Source organism: Nothobranchius furzeri, chromosome 8, assembly GCF_043380555.1.
Source record: "Nothobranchius furzeri strain GRZ-AD chromosome 8, NfurGRZ-RIMD1, whole genome shotgun sequence".
Taxonomy (NCBI): Eukaryota; Metazoa; Chordata; class Actinopteri; order Cyprinodontiformes; family Nothobranchiidae; genus Nothobranchius; species Nothobranchius furzeri.
This window is the reverse complement of record NC_091748.1, coordinates 59,971,047-59,992,396: the sequence shown is the minus strand read 5'-3', so window position 1 is coordinate 59,992,396 and position 21,350 is coordinate 59,971,047. Positions and strand designations below refer to the sequence as shown.

The 21,350-nt window shown below is 40.2% G+C and overlaps 1 protein-coding gene across 3 annotated transcripts in view; it reads left to right on the top strand.

Annotated features, from left to right (window-relative positions):
- negr1 (neuronal growth regulator 1) overlaps positions 1-21,350 on the top strand; it is a 255,629-nt gene that overhangs the window by 72,093 nt on the left and 162,186 nt on the right. For all 3 annotated transcript variants that reach the window (XM_070554179.1, XM_015970609.3, XM_015970610.3), the window contains exon 2: positions 11,314-11,549. In XM_070554179.1, the coding sequence (XP_070410280.1) occupies positions 11,314-11,549 (236 nt within the window). The remainder of the gene's footprint in view (positions 1-11,313; positions 11,550-21,350) is intronic.

Below are 21,350 nucleotides of genomic sequence, written 5' to 3'. Positions count from 1 at the left end.
TCAGATATTTGTCAAAAGATGTTGCTGAATATTAATTATGAGATGTATTCTACACTACTCATTTTCCATTGAGTAACTTTATATTTAAAATCATTCTAATTTCATTGAAGAAATTATAAATCAATTAATCAAGAAAGCAACTGACTGAGCATCTGAATCCCAGTTTTTATCTTTTGAAAAGTTAGATTTAGACTAAGTAAAACAGCAAAAGCACCTTGACATTTTTAAGAAATGCCTCTGCTTATTTCACCGTGAAAAAAAAATAAAAAGACCACACGCTTTTCATACACTCATCGGTTCTGGTCTCTTTTCACTCTTGCTTTGATATCAAGTCATTCAATGTGAAATTAATTATCTAATTTGATGATTCATTGCACACTTGGACTATGTTTTGCCTCAGAGGTTGTACAATTGTGCAGAGAATAAAAGTTATCACTTTATCAGTGAAATGAATAGAATCAAACATATCTCTGATTAACAAAAGAAAAACTATTTCCTGCATTTGTGTGTGTTTGGGCTGTTTGTAATGCCAATGGGTCAAAATTCTATAAGCAATATCGCTGTGCAATGCAAAAATACTTAACTGTTCAGTAGAGTTTACTTAGTGTGCATTACTGAAGCTTGATTTATAAAACTATTACAGGGAGTCTTTTGCCACGCTTTGGCCCTGCTACAGACCCTTGCTTTTACCTCATGAGCATGTGGGAAGTCCCTTTCAGTCTTTATTTCTGGTATATATTGTTTTTTTTGTGTGTGTGATGTCGGACCAACTGGCCCTACAGAGACGTTTCCAGGGACACACATTTTATGGAGGGTTACAAGGGTTATCAAGATCACTTACTATTTTAATTGCTTTCCCGGTTTGTAGTGAATTTACCTTCCACACTTCCTGACTCCAGATCAAAAGTCAAAAACACTATCGTTAGCAGTACCAATAACACCAGGCTCATAGTACTACTGTATTAATGCATGCAATTATGGTGTGTTTTTGTAGTCACACATATTGAGTTGGTACCTTAAAAATACCCTGGCCCGCCCATTTTGGGTACATGTTCAAATAATGCTCATCACACCCATTTGGTCAAAGATAAGCTATAAAAAGGATCTAAATTGTTCTGCATGTGTATTATGTAACTTAGACATAACAAGAATACTGTAAGAACACTGGGAAGTGTTCAGAGATTCTTACATTCACTCTGCCAAATGTAGTTGATACCATAAAAAGAGACTGGCAGCAAACTACAAGACTGTGAAATCTGAGACGTACATTTACAACTCAAGATCTGTGGAGTTAGTGTCATGAGGAGTTTTAAATAATGTTTTGTACAGCTAAAATCTAGGTAAAGTTCTACCTCAGTGGTACTCAAAGCACTTAAATGAGTTTTTTTTAATTGATTAAAATTTGTTCCTCTTACCAGTTCCCTTACAGTAATTAATAGTTTGTCATTTTTTATTCAAGTGAGGTGCTTTGACACTATCTTATCACCATCTCCTTTTTAACCACATTGTGCATAATCTCTGGGGTACTTTGAACTTAGTTCTGCTCCAAAATCTTGAAAAAATCTAAAAAAGCTCATTTAGAGCCAGGCTTCTTTGCAGCCAGTCGTCAGAAGTAGAGATGAATAAAAGTATCAATTAGTGCCTGTTTCTGGTGTCAGAGCTGCTTTGGAAATGGGAAGCCTGACGTCTGAAGACTAATTTGGCAGTCTGGGAACTTGATAAATGCGAAGCCCACCAAAAGCTGTTACCAGCTTTTTTTGCAACTGTGAAAAAGTGGGATTCCCCCAGAGAAATGCGGTCAAAAATTATGCACTCCAATTTTAGTTAAGGTTAATGTCACTTGTTAGAAAGGTGTCCTGGGAAAGGCAAAGAAAAATCTCTCGTTTTGAGGGGTCAACCATTGGGATGCAAAACAACATTTACTTTACTTTTAAATTGTGATGCACAAACTTGTTTTGGGATCATACTTAATCCAGTAGTTCTTGCAACAGGGAACAGGAGCAGTCCAACAAAGAGGCAGTCTCGTCAGCATCATAGTTGACCTTCTGATGAGATGGAAGAGATTTTTTAGAGCACAGAAGAAAACTGAGGGGAGCACAAGCGCTCAAACTGGAACACGCACACCAAAAGCCTTAGAAGAAAACCTGTTCTCTCTCTCTCTCTCTCTCTCTCTCTCTCTCTCTCTCTCTCTCTCTCTCTCTCTCTCTCTCTCTCTCTCTCTCTCTCCATCTCTCTCGATCTCTCTCTCGATTAGTACACACCCACAAAGCTGCCAAAATAGCCTGGCAATGCATCAGCTTAAATCTGGACACCTGGATTTTTCCTGGGAGACTTTTAGCTGAGTTTCTTTTAAATAATGAAGTAAAATGAAGAAACCTTTGCAAATGAGGCCTTGGAAAGCAGTCTGTTTAGATCCTTCATTTTATAAATGGCAACAAACGCATCAATCTACAACAACAATAGATTATAGAGACAGTGAGGAGACTTGAACAGTGTTCCCTATCTCTGATTTAGAGGAATAGCTCTGTTGCCAGAGTGGTTTCAGATTGGTAAATGGTAAATGGCCTGTATTTGATGTAGCACCTTCTAGAGTCCTGGAACCCCTCGAGGCACTTTACAACCCAATCAGTCATTCACCCATTCACACACACATTCACACCCTGGTGGTGATAGACTGTAGCCACGGCTGCCCACAGACCACCACCAGCAGGCAAGGGGGGTTCAGTGTCTTGCCCAAGGACACAATGACAGAGACAGACTGAGCAAGGCTCGAACCTGCAACTGATTACGGGGCTAGCACTATAGGCATATATGCCCATGTAAACTGCCAGGCCCCCAAAAAAGTCACCACCTGGATTTAACTTAGCAAATAGGTAGGAGACTCTTATTGGGTAATTACTGTATGGTAGGGCTGTAGCGACGCCTCAATGACGTCGACGGCTCGATTCTAAAAATTTGTCGACGTCAGATCCGGTAGTCGACGCACCACGCCCACTTGTTGCATCCACAGAAGTTTGTAAATAGAAGAGGAATCTGCATGTTTTTCCTCTAGTTCGCCCTCTTCTCCACCTTCACTAACATCTCCGCCAAATACCGAAGACCCGGAACAATGTCCGTCCGCTACTAGATTACTTTCCTGTTTTGCCCGCCTTCGTCTCCCGGCAACGGCCAACAACTTCCGGGGTCAGATGCGCTGTTTCGTCTCTACCGCAGATGTAGAACATCACCGGGAGCGTTTCTCCCTTCATAAAGGAGCTTCTTTCAGACATTGGGAGAGCTGTTTAGTGGTAGCAGTCTCTCCTCTGTGCTGGTGTGTTTGCTGCTGGGTGTTTTGGTTTATTTAAACTTGGTAACTTGAACTTAACGTTGGTAAAGCTACTGTTAGCATTTTCGCTAACAGCTTCTTGCGTTGGGATAAGCTGTTACGTTTTGGTTTAGAGTTCATCTTTTTTGCGGTGCAGATCTCCCTTTTATTACATTTAGAGTGTTGTGGGTTTTCGGTTTCGTTTAAGATATCACCTTGAGTTTGGTTTAACCACCCAGTTTAGAGTTGGACCTTTGGAGATTCTTATTTTGGTCCAGAACCCTGTAATCTTTGCCCAGTGGGACATCCCTACTTATTTGTACTTTTGTTTTAATTCCCCACAGGCAGAATTAGTTTCATTATTCCCAACCTGTGGATGGAAAGATTTATGATTTTTTGTAGTTGTAAATAAACCTGATCATCATTTTAACTTTTAAATCCCGTTATTGTCCCTTCCTTTTTACACACGAGCCAAACTCCCCAGGAGGAGTTGTAACACCACTCGCCTCATGCACATAAGTGACCCAAACAAAGCATTATGGAGACACTCCGTCTCCAACCACCTCTCAGGCAGCAGCCTGCACTCTCAAGTTCTACACGTCACCAGAAAATAACCAACCAACACAATAAAAGCAGTGTTTTACAAAATGGAAGGCCTGTAGTGTTTATTCTCTTACAGTAACAATTTTTCAATTTTTTTGAGGAATTTATTAGAGATTTTTTGGTTTTTATTAACTGTGCAATAGAAAAATAATCATTAGATTAATTGTCTAAATAGTCATTAGAATAGTCGACTATTCGATAAAATAATCGTCAGAATAATCGTTTTAAAAATAATCGTTTACCCCCAGCCCTACTGTATGGGCGATTATCTTTCAGCTGGACACAAGTTATTAACTCCAACTGGTGCAATGAGTTGCTTCTCATTTCTTAAACAACCATGCAGAAAGACACATCTGGTTGTCATGGAAAAGATGTTGGTCTGTGTGAGAAGAGTCAGATCATTGGCATCAAGCAGAGAAAACATCTAAGGAGATTGTAGAATTGACTAAATCTGAGTTAAGAACTGTCCAACACATTATTAAAAACTGGTCTGATGAGTCCAAATGGACCCTGTTCCAGAGTGATGATGCATCAGGATTAGAAGAGAGGCAAATGAAGCGATGCACCCATCATGCCTAGTGCCTACTGTACAAGCCTGTGGGGGCAGTGCTATGATCTGGGGTTGCTGCAGTTGGTCAGGTCTAGGCTCAGCAACAGGATGTGCTCCAAGAATGTGGTCAGCTGACTACCTGAATATCCTGAATGACCAGGTTATTCCATCTTCCCCGATGGCACCGGCATATTCCAAGATGACAATGCCAGGATTCACCGTGCTCAAATAGTGAAAGAGTGGTTCAGGGAGCATGAAGCATCATTTTCACACATTGAGAATCTTTGGGATGTGCTGGAGAAGGCTTTGTGCAGTGGTCATACTCTACCATCATCAATGTAAGATGTTGGTGAAACAATGCAACACTGGATGAAAATAATTCTTGTGACATTGCAGAAGCTTATGGAAACAATGCAACAGCAAATGTGCGCTGTAATCAAAGCTAAAGGCGATCCAACAAAATATGCATGACATTTTTTTTGGCCAAGCAGTATATATATGCTGTAAACAAAGAATACTTTGAAAAATGGAAGTATTAGTGATTTATTTGTATCAATCAACAAAAACAGTGAATGACCAAGGTGTATGTGTTGGTGCAGTATCACTGTTGCTTCACAGGATCAATGCCTCTCTGGGTACCCTAATTTTCTTCCACAGGCTAAAATCATGCATGTTTGGTTAATTAAAGTTATACGATGTTAGAATTACTGTAATTTCTGGACTATAGAGTGCACCTCAATATAAGTCACACCAACAAAAAAAAAGGTTTTCTACACACACGCCCACTCAAATATAAGCCGCGGCGCAACAGCCACATGCAGGTCTCCAGTGCATGTATGGCCATAACATAAGATAATTAGACCGAAAGATGCTATGCAGAGGTTTTTTATTGTTATTTTAATTCAACAAAATACATTTTAAACACGGGTGAACGTGCCTGCAAGTTTAGAAAAGAAAACAGCACTGATAGCATTCATATTTCTGGATGGTTATAAAACAAAAACAGAACTGACACGTTATTACCGGTAATTTGCATGTTTAGAAGGAAAGAACAGCGCTGACACAGCATTAAATAAGCCCCGGATGATTAGAAAATAAAAACTGCACACAAAACATGCCTGGTTAGTAAATAAAACACACTTGCCTACCAGAAAAAGTAATTCGCTCTCATCTTCCTGTTGCGCACTAAAGCCATTAAAGTCCTCTTCTTCAGTGTCGGAGTTGAACAGCCTCAGAAGAGCTTCGTCACATACCTTTTCTGTGGCGATGTCAGTGTCGCTCTCCGTGTTTCTGTCATCAACCCCGGGTGAAGCTGGCTTGAATGAGTTCTTCCCGCTGCCGTCTCCAGTGCCGAACCTTGGATTCATTCATGCCAATCTTACGTCCGGCAGCACTGTTTCCTCCCTTTACTGCCAGATCGATGGCCTTCAACTTAAATGCAGCAACATATGAACTCATACATGTAGTTACCATGATGAGGGGGTATGGATTTGAAAAAAAAAATTCTTCGTCGTGCCGGCTGCTTGCATGTGCTAAATTAAAATGAGCACTTTCTTCGATTTCCTCTTTTGACTTCCACCTGTTTCACTTTCTGCTAGCAGGCCCCCTGGCAGGTGAAGGAAAATCTTCAGTAAAGCTGCAGCTCATTATAAGCCGCATGGTTCAAAGCGTGAGAAAAAAGTAGCGGCTTATAGTCTGGAAAATACGGTATTCAAGAATGACAATCCTGTGATCAAATATGGTTCCTGCAGCCCGGTCAAAACAAACCAGTGACTTTCTCAAAATGGTGCTGTGAGCTTGATTATGCAGCTACAGATCAGTGCCAGAAGATTCTAAATGATGAGCAAAGAGGAGTCACATTCGGTATGTTAATAAGTACATTTCACTGTAATACCAAGTTGGTGGTAATTGGAAAAAGTAGCTTGAGATTTGTCCATGAACAATTTTTTTGTTAGCATTTTTAGCTCAGCGTTAGCCTTTTGTCTTCTCAATTTTGGAGTAAACAAAAAGAGACTATGGCTTCTTATGGTTACAAGAAATAACTTCTGGGTTTCTCCTGTTACTGGCTTAGGATCTCTACAAAACAGCCAGTGTCGAATTACAAATGCTGGCAAAGCAGCGTTAGCTAGCACAGACTCAGCAACCCTGTGGACTCACAGATTCTACACAATGACCATGTTTCTTTCTTTCACGGTTGTGAAAATAGTCGACAGTTGACTGAGAAGGAAATTTATTTCAGTGTATTCTTCATTCCAGTATGATTGAGACATTAGAGTGTTTTGTGGTTATTTCACTTTAAAATTCTTACATGTTATGCCCTTGACCGTTCAAATCTTGGTCAAATCTTGCAAATAGTTAGCCTGACAAGCCATCCTATATATATGCAATTATATAGTCTGCCTACACGCCATTGAAACAACCCAGTCATGGGCCGTAATCAACTGCCGTCTTCCAAACTGTCTCCACATGCAATTGGATAGCGCTAGGACCAATCAGAGCAACAATGTGACGTGTTCATCACTAAGAAAATCAGTCAATGAGGCGGTCCGTCATTCACCATTGAAGTAGTAAATAAGTCCTTTTCTATCTGCTCATGTATCAAAGAAACGCCCAAGTCTAAAAGTTCACAAATAATATTACAATATGTTAAATGTTTAGCAATATCTATGATGTTGTGCAAAGTGTGCACAAGAGTATGTGTACCACATCACATTTTACCTCAATAAACATGTTTGTATTTGTTGATGTGGGTTAGCTGTGGTGTCCATCTTTGATCAGGCTGTCTGGGGATGTTATTTAGCTGTACATGGAAATCTACTCATTACTTTATGGAAGCTCTTTTGAAATAACACTTACCTTTAACCCTTTACTGAGTCAGTCATGTCGACGAGCTCTGTGCATAAATTGTTTTCTGGTTTTGTTTACTAGAAATAGAGAGAGTGAGATATCGAGAACAGCACATCTCAAGCGTCAAAAGGGTTAACTAACCGACACCAAATGGGGCTTTTAACTTGGACTTTTTTTTCCAAATAACTTTCCATTTTCCACTTTTTTCCACTTATTTGTCACAATTCATTGAGAGCGACGACTCCTCCAGGGGAAGTCAGCTCGATAGACTATTGTCCTCTATCCGCCTTCGTGACAGACACTTTCTTGGCTTGTGGAGTAAAAGAGCTTTGTGGTTGGTGCCAAACTGATTTCCGTGGTGGCTTTTCTACCGGTGCTGGCAGTCTGCGTGGTATGGTGACAACAGCTACAGAGCCAAACTTGACTGCCTCTTTTACCACTCATTATTACACATGATGATATGATTCCTTTACGCAGTGATGGAATTTTGAGCTCAATAACCACATTCTGGTAACAGCATTCATCTTCGTCACATGGTACAAGACCTCTTTTTGTTTGTATAAAGAAAATAAAACAGCTGAGAAGGATGCTTCAATTCTTACTGTACAAATAAAATATTTCTTGATTAATTAGTGTATAATGGATATTATTATTTATCAATGAGCGCAGCAAATGACATTCTAGGTCATACACTCTTTTTACGCTGTGTCCTGTAATATTGGTGCAGATAGATCTAGATACACAAGTGTAACAGACATTTTTCATCATATTGAAGCCTTGTCCACATTTCTTTTTTATGTATCCTCCTATCTGATCTGAAAATTGATCTTGATGAAAATGAAAGAAATTGAATTTATAAAGATGCTTTTGGAAGGAAAGTGTGTCTGAGAGGATCTAACAGCGAGGATATTCAGGTGAACATCATGATGGATTAAAGAGTTGGGGCAGAGAATCTAAAACTGCAAACCAGCCACTGCTTGACAAAGAAGCAGACATGAATACCCGATGCTTGTGTGGCAGGAGATGTTTTTGCCTTTCAGCATTAGAAATACTGTTTCTGCCACCGAAGCGTGTCGCGCTGCTGCTGATAACGCTGCCACGGGGCACTTCATTCTTCATTTACGTTTTTGTTTTCTCTCTCTCTCTCTCTCTCTCTCTCTCTCTCTCTCTCTCTCTCTCTCTCTCTCTCTCTCTCTCTCTCTCTCTCTCTCTCTCTCTCTCTCTCTCTCTCTCTCTCTCTCTCTCTCTCTCTCTCTCTCTCTCTCTCTCGAGCCACCGTTATTAGTGGGTGTAAACGAAAGGGGAAGTGTACTTGTGCCTTTTTTATTTTGCTTTGTTTATTATGAGTAATTGCAAAGTAAATGAAATGTCTGTGTGCTCAGAAAGTCAGAAACATTTGATTGATCATGACGGGTGTGTTTGTGTGGAATATTTTAATCATGTTTTGTCTTTTAGAACTAGTCAGCATAATCAACTGGTCGTGCAGTCATTTGCTCCAGAACTCGCTCCCCTCTAGCCTGAAATCTGTGGGCTCACTATACTCCTTCAAGAAGCGACTCACAACAGATATTTTCAGGCTGGTTATTGCATGACCTCCTGCTGATCCGCTGCTTTCCTTTTAGTAGAATTATCTGTTGTTTTCTGATTGAAATTGGGATTTATGACAATGTCATTACGTGATCGCAAAAGCTGCAGTTTCTTGCAGCGCTCTGACTGAGGGGCTGTTGTGTCACCATTTTTAGAGGTCCACAGGTTTTCCACAGGTTTTAAAGGGGCCATATCATAGAAAGTCCACTTTCTGGAGCTTTTTAGCGTGTGACACTAATGTTTCCTCATGAAAACCCCAAACCCATTTTTGGCAGGATCCGTGCATTTTCCTCGATCAGCTACACATTTAGAATTTTATTTTGAAATTCCTAAAACTACCTAATGTATAATTTGTTTTTCACTCCATCTTACTGCTCCCAACAATAGGAATGTCCCGATACAATTTTTTTCACTTCCAATACGATACCGTTATTGCAGCCTTCAGTATTGACCGATACCGATATCAATCCGATATGATATCACCACAAATCATACATACTTTTACCTATTTCATAGTGTGGAATGTATAAAAGGCTTGATCAAGTGATATTACTCAATCAGAAAACAAAAGCCAGCAACAGTAAGTATAAAAAACGGACCAATTTTTTATTAACCTTTGGTTAAATGTGAACAGCTGAGGTTAGGGACAAGTTGAGTGTCTAAAATTTCAATTTCACACACTGCAAAAACCCTCATGCAGTGTTTTGTGATCCTGCTTCAAATGCACATTGAGCTTGGACGTATTAATCTTCCCCGGTACTGTTCCAGCACAGGAAACTTGTGCATGACAAGTGTTTTATTGTTGTTTATTTCACCGGAGTGAGTTCATGTGAGGTGAGCCAAGTAAACCAACCATAGTGCTGCTAGGAAATGACCAAATTCAAAGATGTTTAGAGACGCAAAATTTTTTTGCAGAAAATATCAATAAAACTAAAATATAGAAAGATGAAATCTGCTTCAGCTGGCTAAATAAATTATCTTTATGTTTTCATGTCTCCCTTGTTTTTGATTGTGAAGCACATTGTAACCACAGACAAAAACATTTTTACTTACTTCTTACTAATGATCAACAATGTTCAGTGTTTAAGACTGAGCTGTGCTTTTAGGTCAGATATTTATTTTACTTTGGCCTCATACAAGCATTTTTTATTATTGTGGAGTAGCCAGTGCTCCTCCCACTCGAGGCTTCCCCTAAGCAATTATATACGTAATATATAGTTGATCTTTTTCTCTTGAAAGGGTCATTTCTTTTAGCATCTTAACAGCGTGACCTTGTTTTAAATCATTGATATAAGGCTAATAATTAGCTTGTTTACATAGTTTCAATCTACTTTTAGCATTTCAGTCTTTTATTCTTTGCTTGCTAAGGTAGCGTTTCAGCAATAAAGTACTTTCGGGGGACTAAATTGTCAAACAGTGCATTGATATCTATTACTCTGCTGGCTGTGAATATTTTAGGGGAGTGGAGATGCATTTTCTTCAGTGATTTATTGGAGTACTATAAAACACTTTAAAATATATTTGATCTCAACCCCCTGTGCAGTGCTCAGACTGTGTATGGAAAACTCATGAAGACAAGTTCTTTCTGTGTGCAGTAGGCATGGAAGTACAACGAGATTGTGCACCATATGGAGAGCATTTTAAAACAGAAATGACTGAGTAAGACTGGCGTTGTGTCAGAAAGTGATGCTCCACAGCGGGAGCTATCGCCATCATGACTGCAGACGTTACGACGTTCTAATCTCATGTGCTGCTACAACAATCACCTCATCTAGCCTGTTTTTTTTTTAATAACTAAATGCTTTTATGTCTTTAACCACAGCCAAGCTACCAGTAGATTCCAGCACTGACCATCTCAGTGCTTTATCTTTTTAAACTGTCAGGTGTGAAATATTTCAGAAACAGGGTACACGGTGCCAGCCAGTGACGGCTAGGCTTTTTGAAGTGCATAAAACAGAGGGAAACCAATAAGTAGCTTGCTTGCTACAGATGTGCAGCCCCTGATGGCCAGGTCATGTGAATCAAAGCTCTCTGTTTATCACAGAGAGGAGCTGTAACAGCAGCGGGAGCTGGAGGCCTTGTTCAGAGAGAGAAAACAAGCACTTCCTGAGCTATCTCGCTGTGATTCGGAGTGATCTGCCCATGTACCACGCACATAACTGTTGGCTGAAGTCTGTGGACTCGAATGGCTATGATTTTTTGTAAATGTATGCCTTAATGGTGTGATTCGAGACATTTAGTGCTGTATTTCACACAGTTTGCACGTAACTGCACAGATAACTGTCATCTACAGCAAGATGATGCTTTTTCATAATAGCATTTTCACTGAAACACAATAATTTCATGTCAAACTAAGTGCTTTTTAAAAATAACATCAAGTGTTGGCAAGCAAAATAACCCGAAATGTCTCTTTTCTATTTAGATGCTACCTGTTGGATGGGATCAAAGGAGCCTGGCTGAACCGCTCAAACATCCTTTTTGCGGGGAATGACAAGTGGTCTGTTGACCCTCGTGTTTCCATAGTGTCCAGTGCCGGAGACAAGCACGAGTACAGCCTTCAGATACAGAAGGTGGATGTAGGCGACGACGGCTTGTACACATGCTCAGTTCAGAGTGAGCGGAACCCACGGCCAAAGCTCCTCAACCTTATTGTAAAAGGTGCGTATGGCCCATGACGATCAATGGTCCATTTCTCCTTTATATTTATATTTTCAAGCTGCTTAGACACCTTTGAAATCTTTTTTTTTTTTTTTAGTTTTATTAATTTCGGAATGCCTCCTTTTCCTTTTTATTGCATGCCCTTTTTTATCTCTCTTAAAAACGGGGCATTTTGCCCCGAGGCTGTGCAACATACTGTATAGTAGAAGCTTGTTGGTATAAATGGCTGCAGGCAGACTTTGTAGCCTTCCCATGTTTTGTCACAGCAGGTACCACAGGAAGATGGGATCTGAAGGACTTTTTGCTGTTTCCACACATTAGAAACAGGATACACACTCTTCTATGATTTCATTTAACAGCGTCAAATGTAAATAATCTTATATACATTTTTATAGGCTGATCTGTTGAATGAAAAATGTATTTTTTAATTCAGCTTTTTATTTGAAGTTTGAGGCTCACATTCATTCCTCTGCTCTGCTTCTTGTTGTTTACACACTCAGAAAAATGGAATGTCCACAGCAATTTTTTTATTTCATACTATTTAAGGAAAGAACACGTTTATTTTCAAATATTTTGTTTGAATGGTGTCACGTTAATAGCAGAGGTGCAAGTGGGACACGCTATCAAAACGTTCAAGTGGAGAGAGGCATCCTGCTGGGATATTTTCTCATTATAGTTATGATTTGTATTCTGTTATGGAATTTATTTCTATTCTGTGATTGTATTTGCAGTTATAGAGTTAGGGTTAGGGATGCATTTATAAAGATTGATTTTAAAAAATCTGGACAGTGATAAACTGTTAACATGCAAGGTTACATAATTCACCTGGGACAAAACAAATCATCACAACAAATCATTTCATCCTCTTTTACAAGAAAATAGCACCAAAATGCCAAAAGGTAGTAATAAAAAAGGAAATACAAGAGAAAAAAGAGCCACTGTGTGATATAAAGGCAGAAAACAGTCCTATTTCTTCTCCTATCTGTGCTGTTCCTACACATATCAGCCTCAATATCGAACAGCTGGCAGCTCAAGTGAAAATCATTCATCTAGTTTTGATAAATAAATATTCTAACAGGTCCTGGCATCCATCTGGATGATGCATTGACACATAACTTAAAACAGGCCCAACACAGCCTCATGCTGATGGCCGTAGCCTGCCCCAGCAGGTCAGTGTAACCTGTCTCACCACAAAGAAATCTCAGGAATGACCCAAAGGAACATGACAGATTTCTGTCAGGAACATTCTGATGTACAAAGACCTCATTCAAGATCCACCAGAACCGAACGATCGTCACACACGCACACACACGCACACACATGCACACACATGCACACAACCCCAGAGTTCTGCAGTCTATGGTACAAGAAGTCTGAACTTCGACTGTCTTTTGTTCTTTGGCACAAAGTGCACATGCATGTTTTACACGTTTATCATTGGTGTTTTGATGCATGTTCGTTTAAGAGCTGCAATAGCAAATGTGCAAAACAAGCTAGCAAACACAGTCATGCAACTCTCACCCCTCCCATCAGTGATCATCCATCCCCAGGTCACGCTCACTGGAACTGAAGACTCTGCATTTCCAGAGGAAACGAAATTGTGCTAAACACCAGTTGCGTTTCCTATGTCCAAACGTCTTTTGTTGTCCGTGACTTCAAATGGTGTTTTTCTTTTTGGGGCTCAGGTAGTTTGTCCTAAAGTTGAAGTGGTAGCAGCCGGCTGTTTCTCTTTCTCTGATATATTAGACTGGAGAACTTCTCATACCAGCGGTGTTCTGTTGCTAAACGCTGTAATGAATGCAAGGAAAGTGTGGTGGTTCGGAGAGAACAACAACTGGATGGTTCAATGGTTGCTTTCAGTCCGAGCCGTGTTATTGAATGAGGTTTTTAGACAAATGCAAAAAAACAACTTCATAATTTAAAAAAAATAACAATTCAGTCACCATAATATATGTATAGCTCTACTATTTTAGAATATTGTTAAAAGGCATGACAAAAGAATGTTAAGCAAGCTTTTTTTGTAAGCATCAATTAATCATCCTAAAATGAACTACATTCCTTTGAAAAAACATATTTTCAGAAAAGGCACCACTACCTGATTACTACCTCACCCCTGCCACGTGGACCTCAATGGATAAACCATCAATCCTGCTCAATGGTCAACTTTCCTTGTGGGGTCACCCATGAAGACAATGGGAGGGTTAAACCTTTTCTCTCGCAGCAATGGATTGTGGGTAATACACTTCAGTCTGCATCGATGCAGACTTGGGTGAAGTGCTGATCAAGGGTGCAAAAGGTGTGTGGTCAACTTCCACACTTGAGAATTGGGACACTCTACGCGCTCGCACTCCTGGCCGGGATTGCTCAATTGAAGGACGCAAGTGTGGAAGTGCGAGTATTGGGATGGGGCCTTTTAGTTCTAAGAAATGGTGCACCAGCCACCACTGCTACTTTATTGATAGAACGTATGAACTACTCATTTAACCCTTATACAACCCTAGTGCATTTTTTGTGCTCAAAGGACTTTAACGTTAGAAAATTAAAGGGTTATATGAGAGTTAACTCACATACCTCTGCAAATGGAATGCAAAAACTGCCTTCAGATTTAACTGAAAACCAGTTTAACCCTGAATGGTGCTTTCAGAAGTTTCTTCGCCATTTCAGACACAATTCAAACATAAGTTCATGACCCAGTGCTCAATAGGTTTCTTTAAGATCTTTAGAAGTAAAGTTCTGTGGAGGGTTATTGAGCCGTTTATTATTTTTTTGTTTGTTTGTTTTACTTTTTTACTTGGGAAGACAGAGGTCAAAGGCAAAGCAGACTTACTGTTAACAACTAGTCAGACTAAAATGTGTTTAGATTAAATAAGCATGTGAAAAGCAGCACTCAGTGGAAACAAATTATATTTAATACAGACAGATGTCTTAAACACATTTTAACAGTTAACAGTTGTCACTGACAGTGTTCACATTGAAACATGAACCACAGAAGTATGAGATTTCTGGTTGAATTTGTTGAGATTGAAAATGTGCTGAATTGACAGAAGGGTGCTTTTTAAACTATAATGTGATGACACACACACACACACACACACACACACACACACACACACACACACACACACACACACACACACACACACACACACACACACACACACACACAGTGTGAAAAGGAACCCTTTGCTTTTTATAATTAAGAATGTGTGTAATTTCGAGAAGCCTATGGAAACCCTTGGTCAAGGTTGATTTGTATGAGTTGGTATATTTATGTCGATGGTTGGTATCGGGGCCATCGAGGACACTTCAAATCTAGATTTCCATTGTTCTACATCAGCTAGGACAGCGTTTTTCAGTACTAAAGTGATTAGTGCATAGCTGATATGCAAATACACATTAGCAAAGCTACCTTTTTAATCAGTGTGGCTATATTTATGTGCTAGTGATAACAAGCAGGCAGTAGGTATTTTTCTCACATGAATAAAACATTTTCAGCTCTCCGATATCAGGGAGATGGCCCCATGAGGGAGATAGTGACAATGGAGCATGCTGTAGTGATGCTGTTGCCCTTGTTTAAGTTCAGTGTCATTACAGCACAAAATGCTTCCTCCAGTACCATTACAACGGAAAGCAATGTGTTTACTAGCATTGTAGAAGAATTTATGATACTGGTATATAGCGGGATCCTCTTTAATAAAAAAAAAAAGAAAAACAAAAACATTTTAGGTTACTACCATCGCATATCTCATATCATGTGTAACCACTTAAGTGGTTACTTTTAATAAATTGTCAATAGATTATAAAGGTATTAAATAAAATGTAATATTCAATAAATAAATGGCTTATCAATATTATTGAGCCTTTACTATTTGATTGATGATGAAACTAGGTAATTTGGGTATGTCAGGCAAACCACGCCTTTGTAATAATTCAAGACAGAGACAAAAATGGGGTTTCTAAAAATCAATTGAATACTATATTTCTACTACTAATGATGACACAGAACAAATTATGATAAATTATGGTTGAAACAATATAACTGAGACAAGGGATGAAATGGTGCCGGTGCCTATCTCCAGCGGTCAACGGGCAGTCAGGCGGGTTACGCCCTGGACAGAGAGCCAGTCCATCGCAGAGCAACACAGAGACACACAGGACAAACAATCACGCACACACACACTCACACCTAAGGACAATTTAGACAGACCAATTAACTTAACAGTCATGTTTTTGGACTGTGGGAGGAAGCTGGAGTACCCGGATAGAACCCACGCATGCACAGGGAGAACATGCAAACTCCATGCAGAAAGATCCCATGCTGGGAAGCGAACCCAGGACCTTCTCGCTACAAGGCAACAGCTCTAACCACTGCGCAGCCTGCAAGTGAAATCTATTTTATAAAATTGGTTCTTTACAAATGTTGGTAAATCAAAACTTGACAAGTTAAATGTGGGCGTTTACCAAAGTCCCTCAGATACCACTCCTTTCTCAAACACTTTTATTTCACTTAATATGAAGTAAATAATATTAAATATTAATGTGGAGTAAATATGTTAAACATTCCTAATAATATACCAATATTAACTAATTCACTGCCAGCCGTTTCCTGATCGCTAACGGCCTTCGCTGCCAGCGTTTCTCACCGTTTTACTGTTTTTTTAAGAGTCACAGAGCGTTGCGCGCTAGGATGATGTTGACGCCAAAACAACCAAAACAAAGAGGAGACTCACCTCTTACATCAGGAAGAATCTGCGTGTTTTGAGCGTTATCCGTTCTTTCATAATCTGTTGTCGAATTGTGATCGGCAGACGCTTTTCTGGTTCGCACCTCACGTTTTTTACAAGAACGGCCCAAAATGATCTCCTAAAACATGGATGTTCTGCTTCCTGATCACGTGATGTGTGACGTATGCGGATGAAGATCAGCTTCAGGGCTGAGATGTTTGCTCTCTTGGTACGGGGGCTCGTTCCTATGCTCAAACAGTAAAAAAATGCAAATGACGACTTTAGTCGTCATTGGCAGTGAACGGTTGGATCAAAAATGACGACTTTAGTCATCAATGGCAGTGAATGAGTTAATGTGTGAATATACTGATAAGTTAATTGTTATTAAACTCAAATTAAGGATCTGAAAGTAAAGAATTATTTCCAGAATAAGCAACTACATTTTTTACATTTTTGACCTACATTGCCAGCTCGCCGTGTCTCGTTTTTTCCGGTGACGTGGCGCCCACCTGGATGGCCGCTACTTTGCATGTGCTTTGAGCAGAAAGCAGCAGAGGTGCTGCAGAAGGCAAGATGAAAAATCAACAATGCTTCCTAGAATATACAACACTGAATATTAAATTTCTATTTAATATTACTATTTTGTTTGTTAACGTCGTAGTGATGAATCTACTAATCGTTGCAGCACTTGTTACCACTAAAGAAATTCCATTAAACCTTGAGAAACATTGTACTTTTTCAACAACATTGCAGCACGACAGCGAGCATCCACGTGACATTGACTTTAATCCTTTGTGCAGAGGTGTAGTTGGCAGCAGTATTAGAATAATTCTCTATGACAGATATGTCATCTTAAAATGACAAGGATTGGTACCAAGGACAATAAAAAAAATCATCCCTTTTCCTCCAAATGTTCTGTTAAACCTCCATAAACTGCTTGGCAGGCACTAATGGTCACTACAGGACCTTCGTGTTTTCATTGGTGTTGGCAGTCTAAAGACCTACCAGGGGTGTTTCAGGTCACGGCAGCTCTTCACCACTGGCCATATGGTCCCAATCAAACCACAGCTAATGGGCCAGCTGTCAGTTGTATATTATGTTTGTGTTGGCATCCCTCCTAATGGTCGTGACCTATCAGCAAAGAGTTTGCGACAATTGGGCATGCAAATACTAAAGGCTTTATACCAATGGTGGTGTCTATCAGTCATTTATTTCACAAACACTTTGAAACATTTTTAAACATTGTTACTTTGGCAACAGTCGATTAATAAGTCTCAACAAAATAAGAATAACCTGTCAATTCTGAGATCCATGAATGTGGTTTGTGCTTGTTCTCTCATCAGCCTCTAAGCTCGATCACAATGTCCAAATCTGCTTTTAATTTGTCAGGTAAATGGGTTGCCAGTCGTCAAGGCAGCACCATGTATCTCATTGCCATCTGCAGGTGGGAAGAATGTGAAACACAAAAGGCTCACTGTGGATGATCGATGCCTGTGGTCAGCTGTCTGACAACACTTGAGATAGTTAAAAATTTGGCTCATTTCACTTTCAGTCACTCTGATTTATTTAGGAAGCGCTTCGCCTTATTCCTGCTCTTATGGCATCTCCATAACGTCACACTTTGCTGTGCTTTAGCTTGTTCGTTGTGTTAAAACCCTGCATGTTGTGAAACATTACCTGTCACCAGGCAGCTCCTGTGTACACATGCTTAAGCCCACTCATGGAGAACACAAGGATTTCTTTACAGATGAGATGTAGCAGGGGAGCGGCGCTGTCATGTTGCAGAGGCTTCTGGAGGCATCTTGTTTTCTTTGCAAGTCTTTTCCCCCAAAAAAGCAAAAAAAAAAAAAAAAAGAAAGAAAAGAAAGGACCAGCAGACACTTTAATCGCCACTTTTCAGTCCGGGCAGACTCCCATTATTAATACTGCAACGACTGTTACAGTTGATGTAAAAGGATTTCATGCCACTGGAATTTTTTGGCACTTTCACTTTGCTAGACCATGCACCATGAGGAATTACATGGAAAATGGGAGCAAGAGGGGATTACTGTAAGAAAGTATGCCAAGGTCTCAACTAGTTTCAGCGGCATGGCGGGATCTTTGACCTGCTGATCCACCGAGTGATTATACTTATCTGCAAGGTGTCGCTCTGTGGCTTTCTTGTATCTTATTACCAGATGTAAACTAATCATATGTTCAATACATACTTGGGATAAAATGGCTAGAAGTTTACTCTATTTTGTATTGAAAAAAAAACTACGATATCTGTTTATAAGGGCATTTTTCTTCAGATCTCAATACACTCTTTTTGAGGCAGCTTCACACAACAGAAATCTCTTTCAATCACTCTAACTCCTAAAGCACATGCTGCAGCAGTGCGACAGTTATCCTCTCAAAATCTTATGTCACCATAACAGATTCAAAGCAGAAAAGGGAACGTCTGCGTTAGCGTTGCGTCTCAGTTATACACAGTCTACTGCACAATCTCTATTTGTTCTTGCTGAATAATAATTAAAGCGAAGGCCTTTGTTCCGATGGTTCAAAATGAATGTCTAATTTAGAGTATAGATACATCACACATAGACAACCCACAGTGTGAGTGTGCAGAGTGCATTTGTGGCAAAATATCAATAATTTGTGGGCTATAATGCTCATCACAACTCCAAACTTCACAGCAGTGCACAAATAATTCTCTTTCATAATCCTCGCCACAAGCAGCGATCAGGCTTTTGCACTTTGCAGAGTTACTGAAAGGCAGTTTTTTTCTTTACGTACATTTGGTACTCCGGAAAGACTTGACATACCAAGATTAAGCCAACTTGTAGCTGCGTGTTCAAGGAATAAAACTGAAATACCCAAGAGAATTGCAAACCCTTACTTAAGGTAAGCTCAGCTGTTTTAATGTAAATTTTCTATACTGCTTAGCTAATGTTCATTCACTTACCCTCATCTATACCTTCACTGACCTAGTTACAGCTAAGCCCGAGAGTTATCTGATGTGGGAAACAGAGGCATGAGAGATCACTATTAGCCCAAAGCAGCTCTTCCATACATCACATGACTGTCTTCCCCCACCCTGAGCCATCATTCTCACCCCCCCTCCCCCACACCCCCGGTTAATTAAGATTGAAAACGTGATAATGTATTAAATATGCACAGCACCTCTCATCTAAGAATATCTTGTCCCTAAGAGGAAGAGAGGAAACCTTCTCTCTCTTCCAACAGCAACGGCTTATTTGGAAGTTGTTGATGCTTGTCAATCACTGTCTCGAGGTCACAACACAGCATCTCAGTCGAGTTCAGGTCAGAACTCTGATTGGGCCACTCCAGAAAGCATATTTTCTTCTTTTTAAGCCAGGGGTAGGGAACCTTGTTCCTGGAGAGCCACTATCCAGCATGTTTTAGAGGTTCTCCTGCTTCAATAAAGTTGAGTCACCTGTTCAGCTGTCACGGTTCTGCCTTGGTCTACATGGATCCATCTGTTTTCATCATGTTGTTTGCTCCTCTGAGCTCGTTTGCAGGTGGGCGTGTCAGAGAGCCTCAGTTGTGGCTGATTTCCTCATCAGCAAGGCCAGGGGATTTAAGGAGTAGTGTTTCCACACATCAGCGCCGGTTGATACTCTCACGTTGGGTAGCCTCCAGCCTCGTCCTGCCTCAGTCTGATTTTCTGAAACTCTTGTGACTTTTTTGGCTTGTTTAAAAGTAGACTTCCCTGTCCAGAGTACTCGCCTTGGATTTTGTCTCGGCCTCAGCCTGCCTGAAGCGTGTCCGTCCCTGCATTTCTCATCTCCCCTGGCCGCCCGCTCTCCACCGTCCACCTGCCCTGGATCTTCCTTGACTACAGCCCACTCGCCTCAGCCTAACCCACCCCAGACCAGACCTGACCAGCCTCCCCCTCCAGCCCGTCCTCAGTTCCTGCACAGTAAGATCGCTCCATTCTCCATTTACCCCCTGGTTCTCAGATTCCTGGTTCTCACCCCATTTGTTTTCTGTTTTAGATTCTGATTTTCATCCTGCCTCGTTTTGTGGAACAGCACCCTCAGTTTCCTTTAAAATAAACGTTTGTAAAGTCTTACCTATTATCCGTGTGTGATTCTTTCATGTTGGTCAAAAGACTTCCACCCACCATGACATCAGCAGCTCATCAGCCGGCTAATCACCTGCTGATTAAAATCAGGTGTGTTGAAGCAGGCTCTCCAGGACCAGGGTTCCCTACCTCTGGTTTAAGCTGTTGCATCACCCATCTTTTGTTGAGCTTCAGCTGGTTGACAGATAGCCCCAAGTTCTCCTTCAAAATGTCTGATGATAAACTTGGGAATTTTTTTTCTCCGATGATAGCAATCCATCCAGGCCCTGATGCAGCAAAGCAGCCCTAAACCATGATGCTCCCACCACTATACCTCACACTTGGGATGAGGTTTTAATGTTGGTGTGCTGTGCCTCGTTTTCTTCATACATAGTAAGGATGCACGTTTACCAAAATTTCTTTAACTGGCTATTGACGCCCCTTAACGGTTAATAGCTGGTTAACCGGAAACATACATTCCCCAAATCATATCTGATTGATTGGACTCCAGTTGTTCAATAAAACATGGAAACATATAATTATTTGTGTGGCGTTAGTTAAAAAAAGACATCTATTATTGTGACTTAGATGAAGATTTGATCACATTTAATGACCAGTTTGCAGAAATCCATATAATTCCAAAGAGTTCACATACTTTTTCTTGCAACTGTACATGTGTATGACAAAATACTTAGGATGTTAAACCATCATTGCCCACAGCTCTAGACTAGACTCAGTCAGTTTGGATACATTATCTTTTTAAGAAGTAAAATTAAAAGTCTGTCTTTAGTAACAAGACAGAGATGGAATATAATTACAGTGTGTGGTATAAAACGGCCCATCAAATCAGTTTATTCTAAATGTGCCATGAGTCTATTAGTTCGCAGATTTGAGTTTCTCCAAAGCTGGTGATGATTTAGAGTCGAGCACAATTGGAGGTTTTTGAGGATCTCTGATGCACACATAAATTGAGGATGGAACTGACTCAGGATTCCTGGGTGTAAATAATCA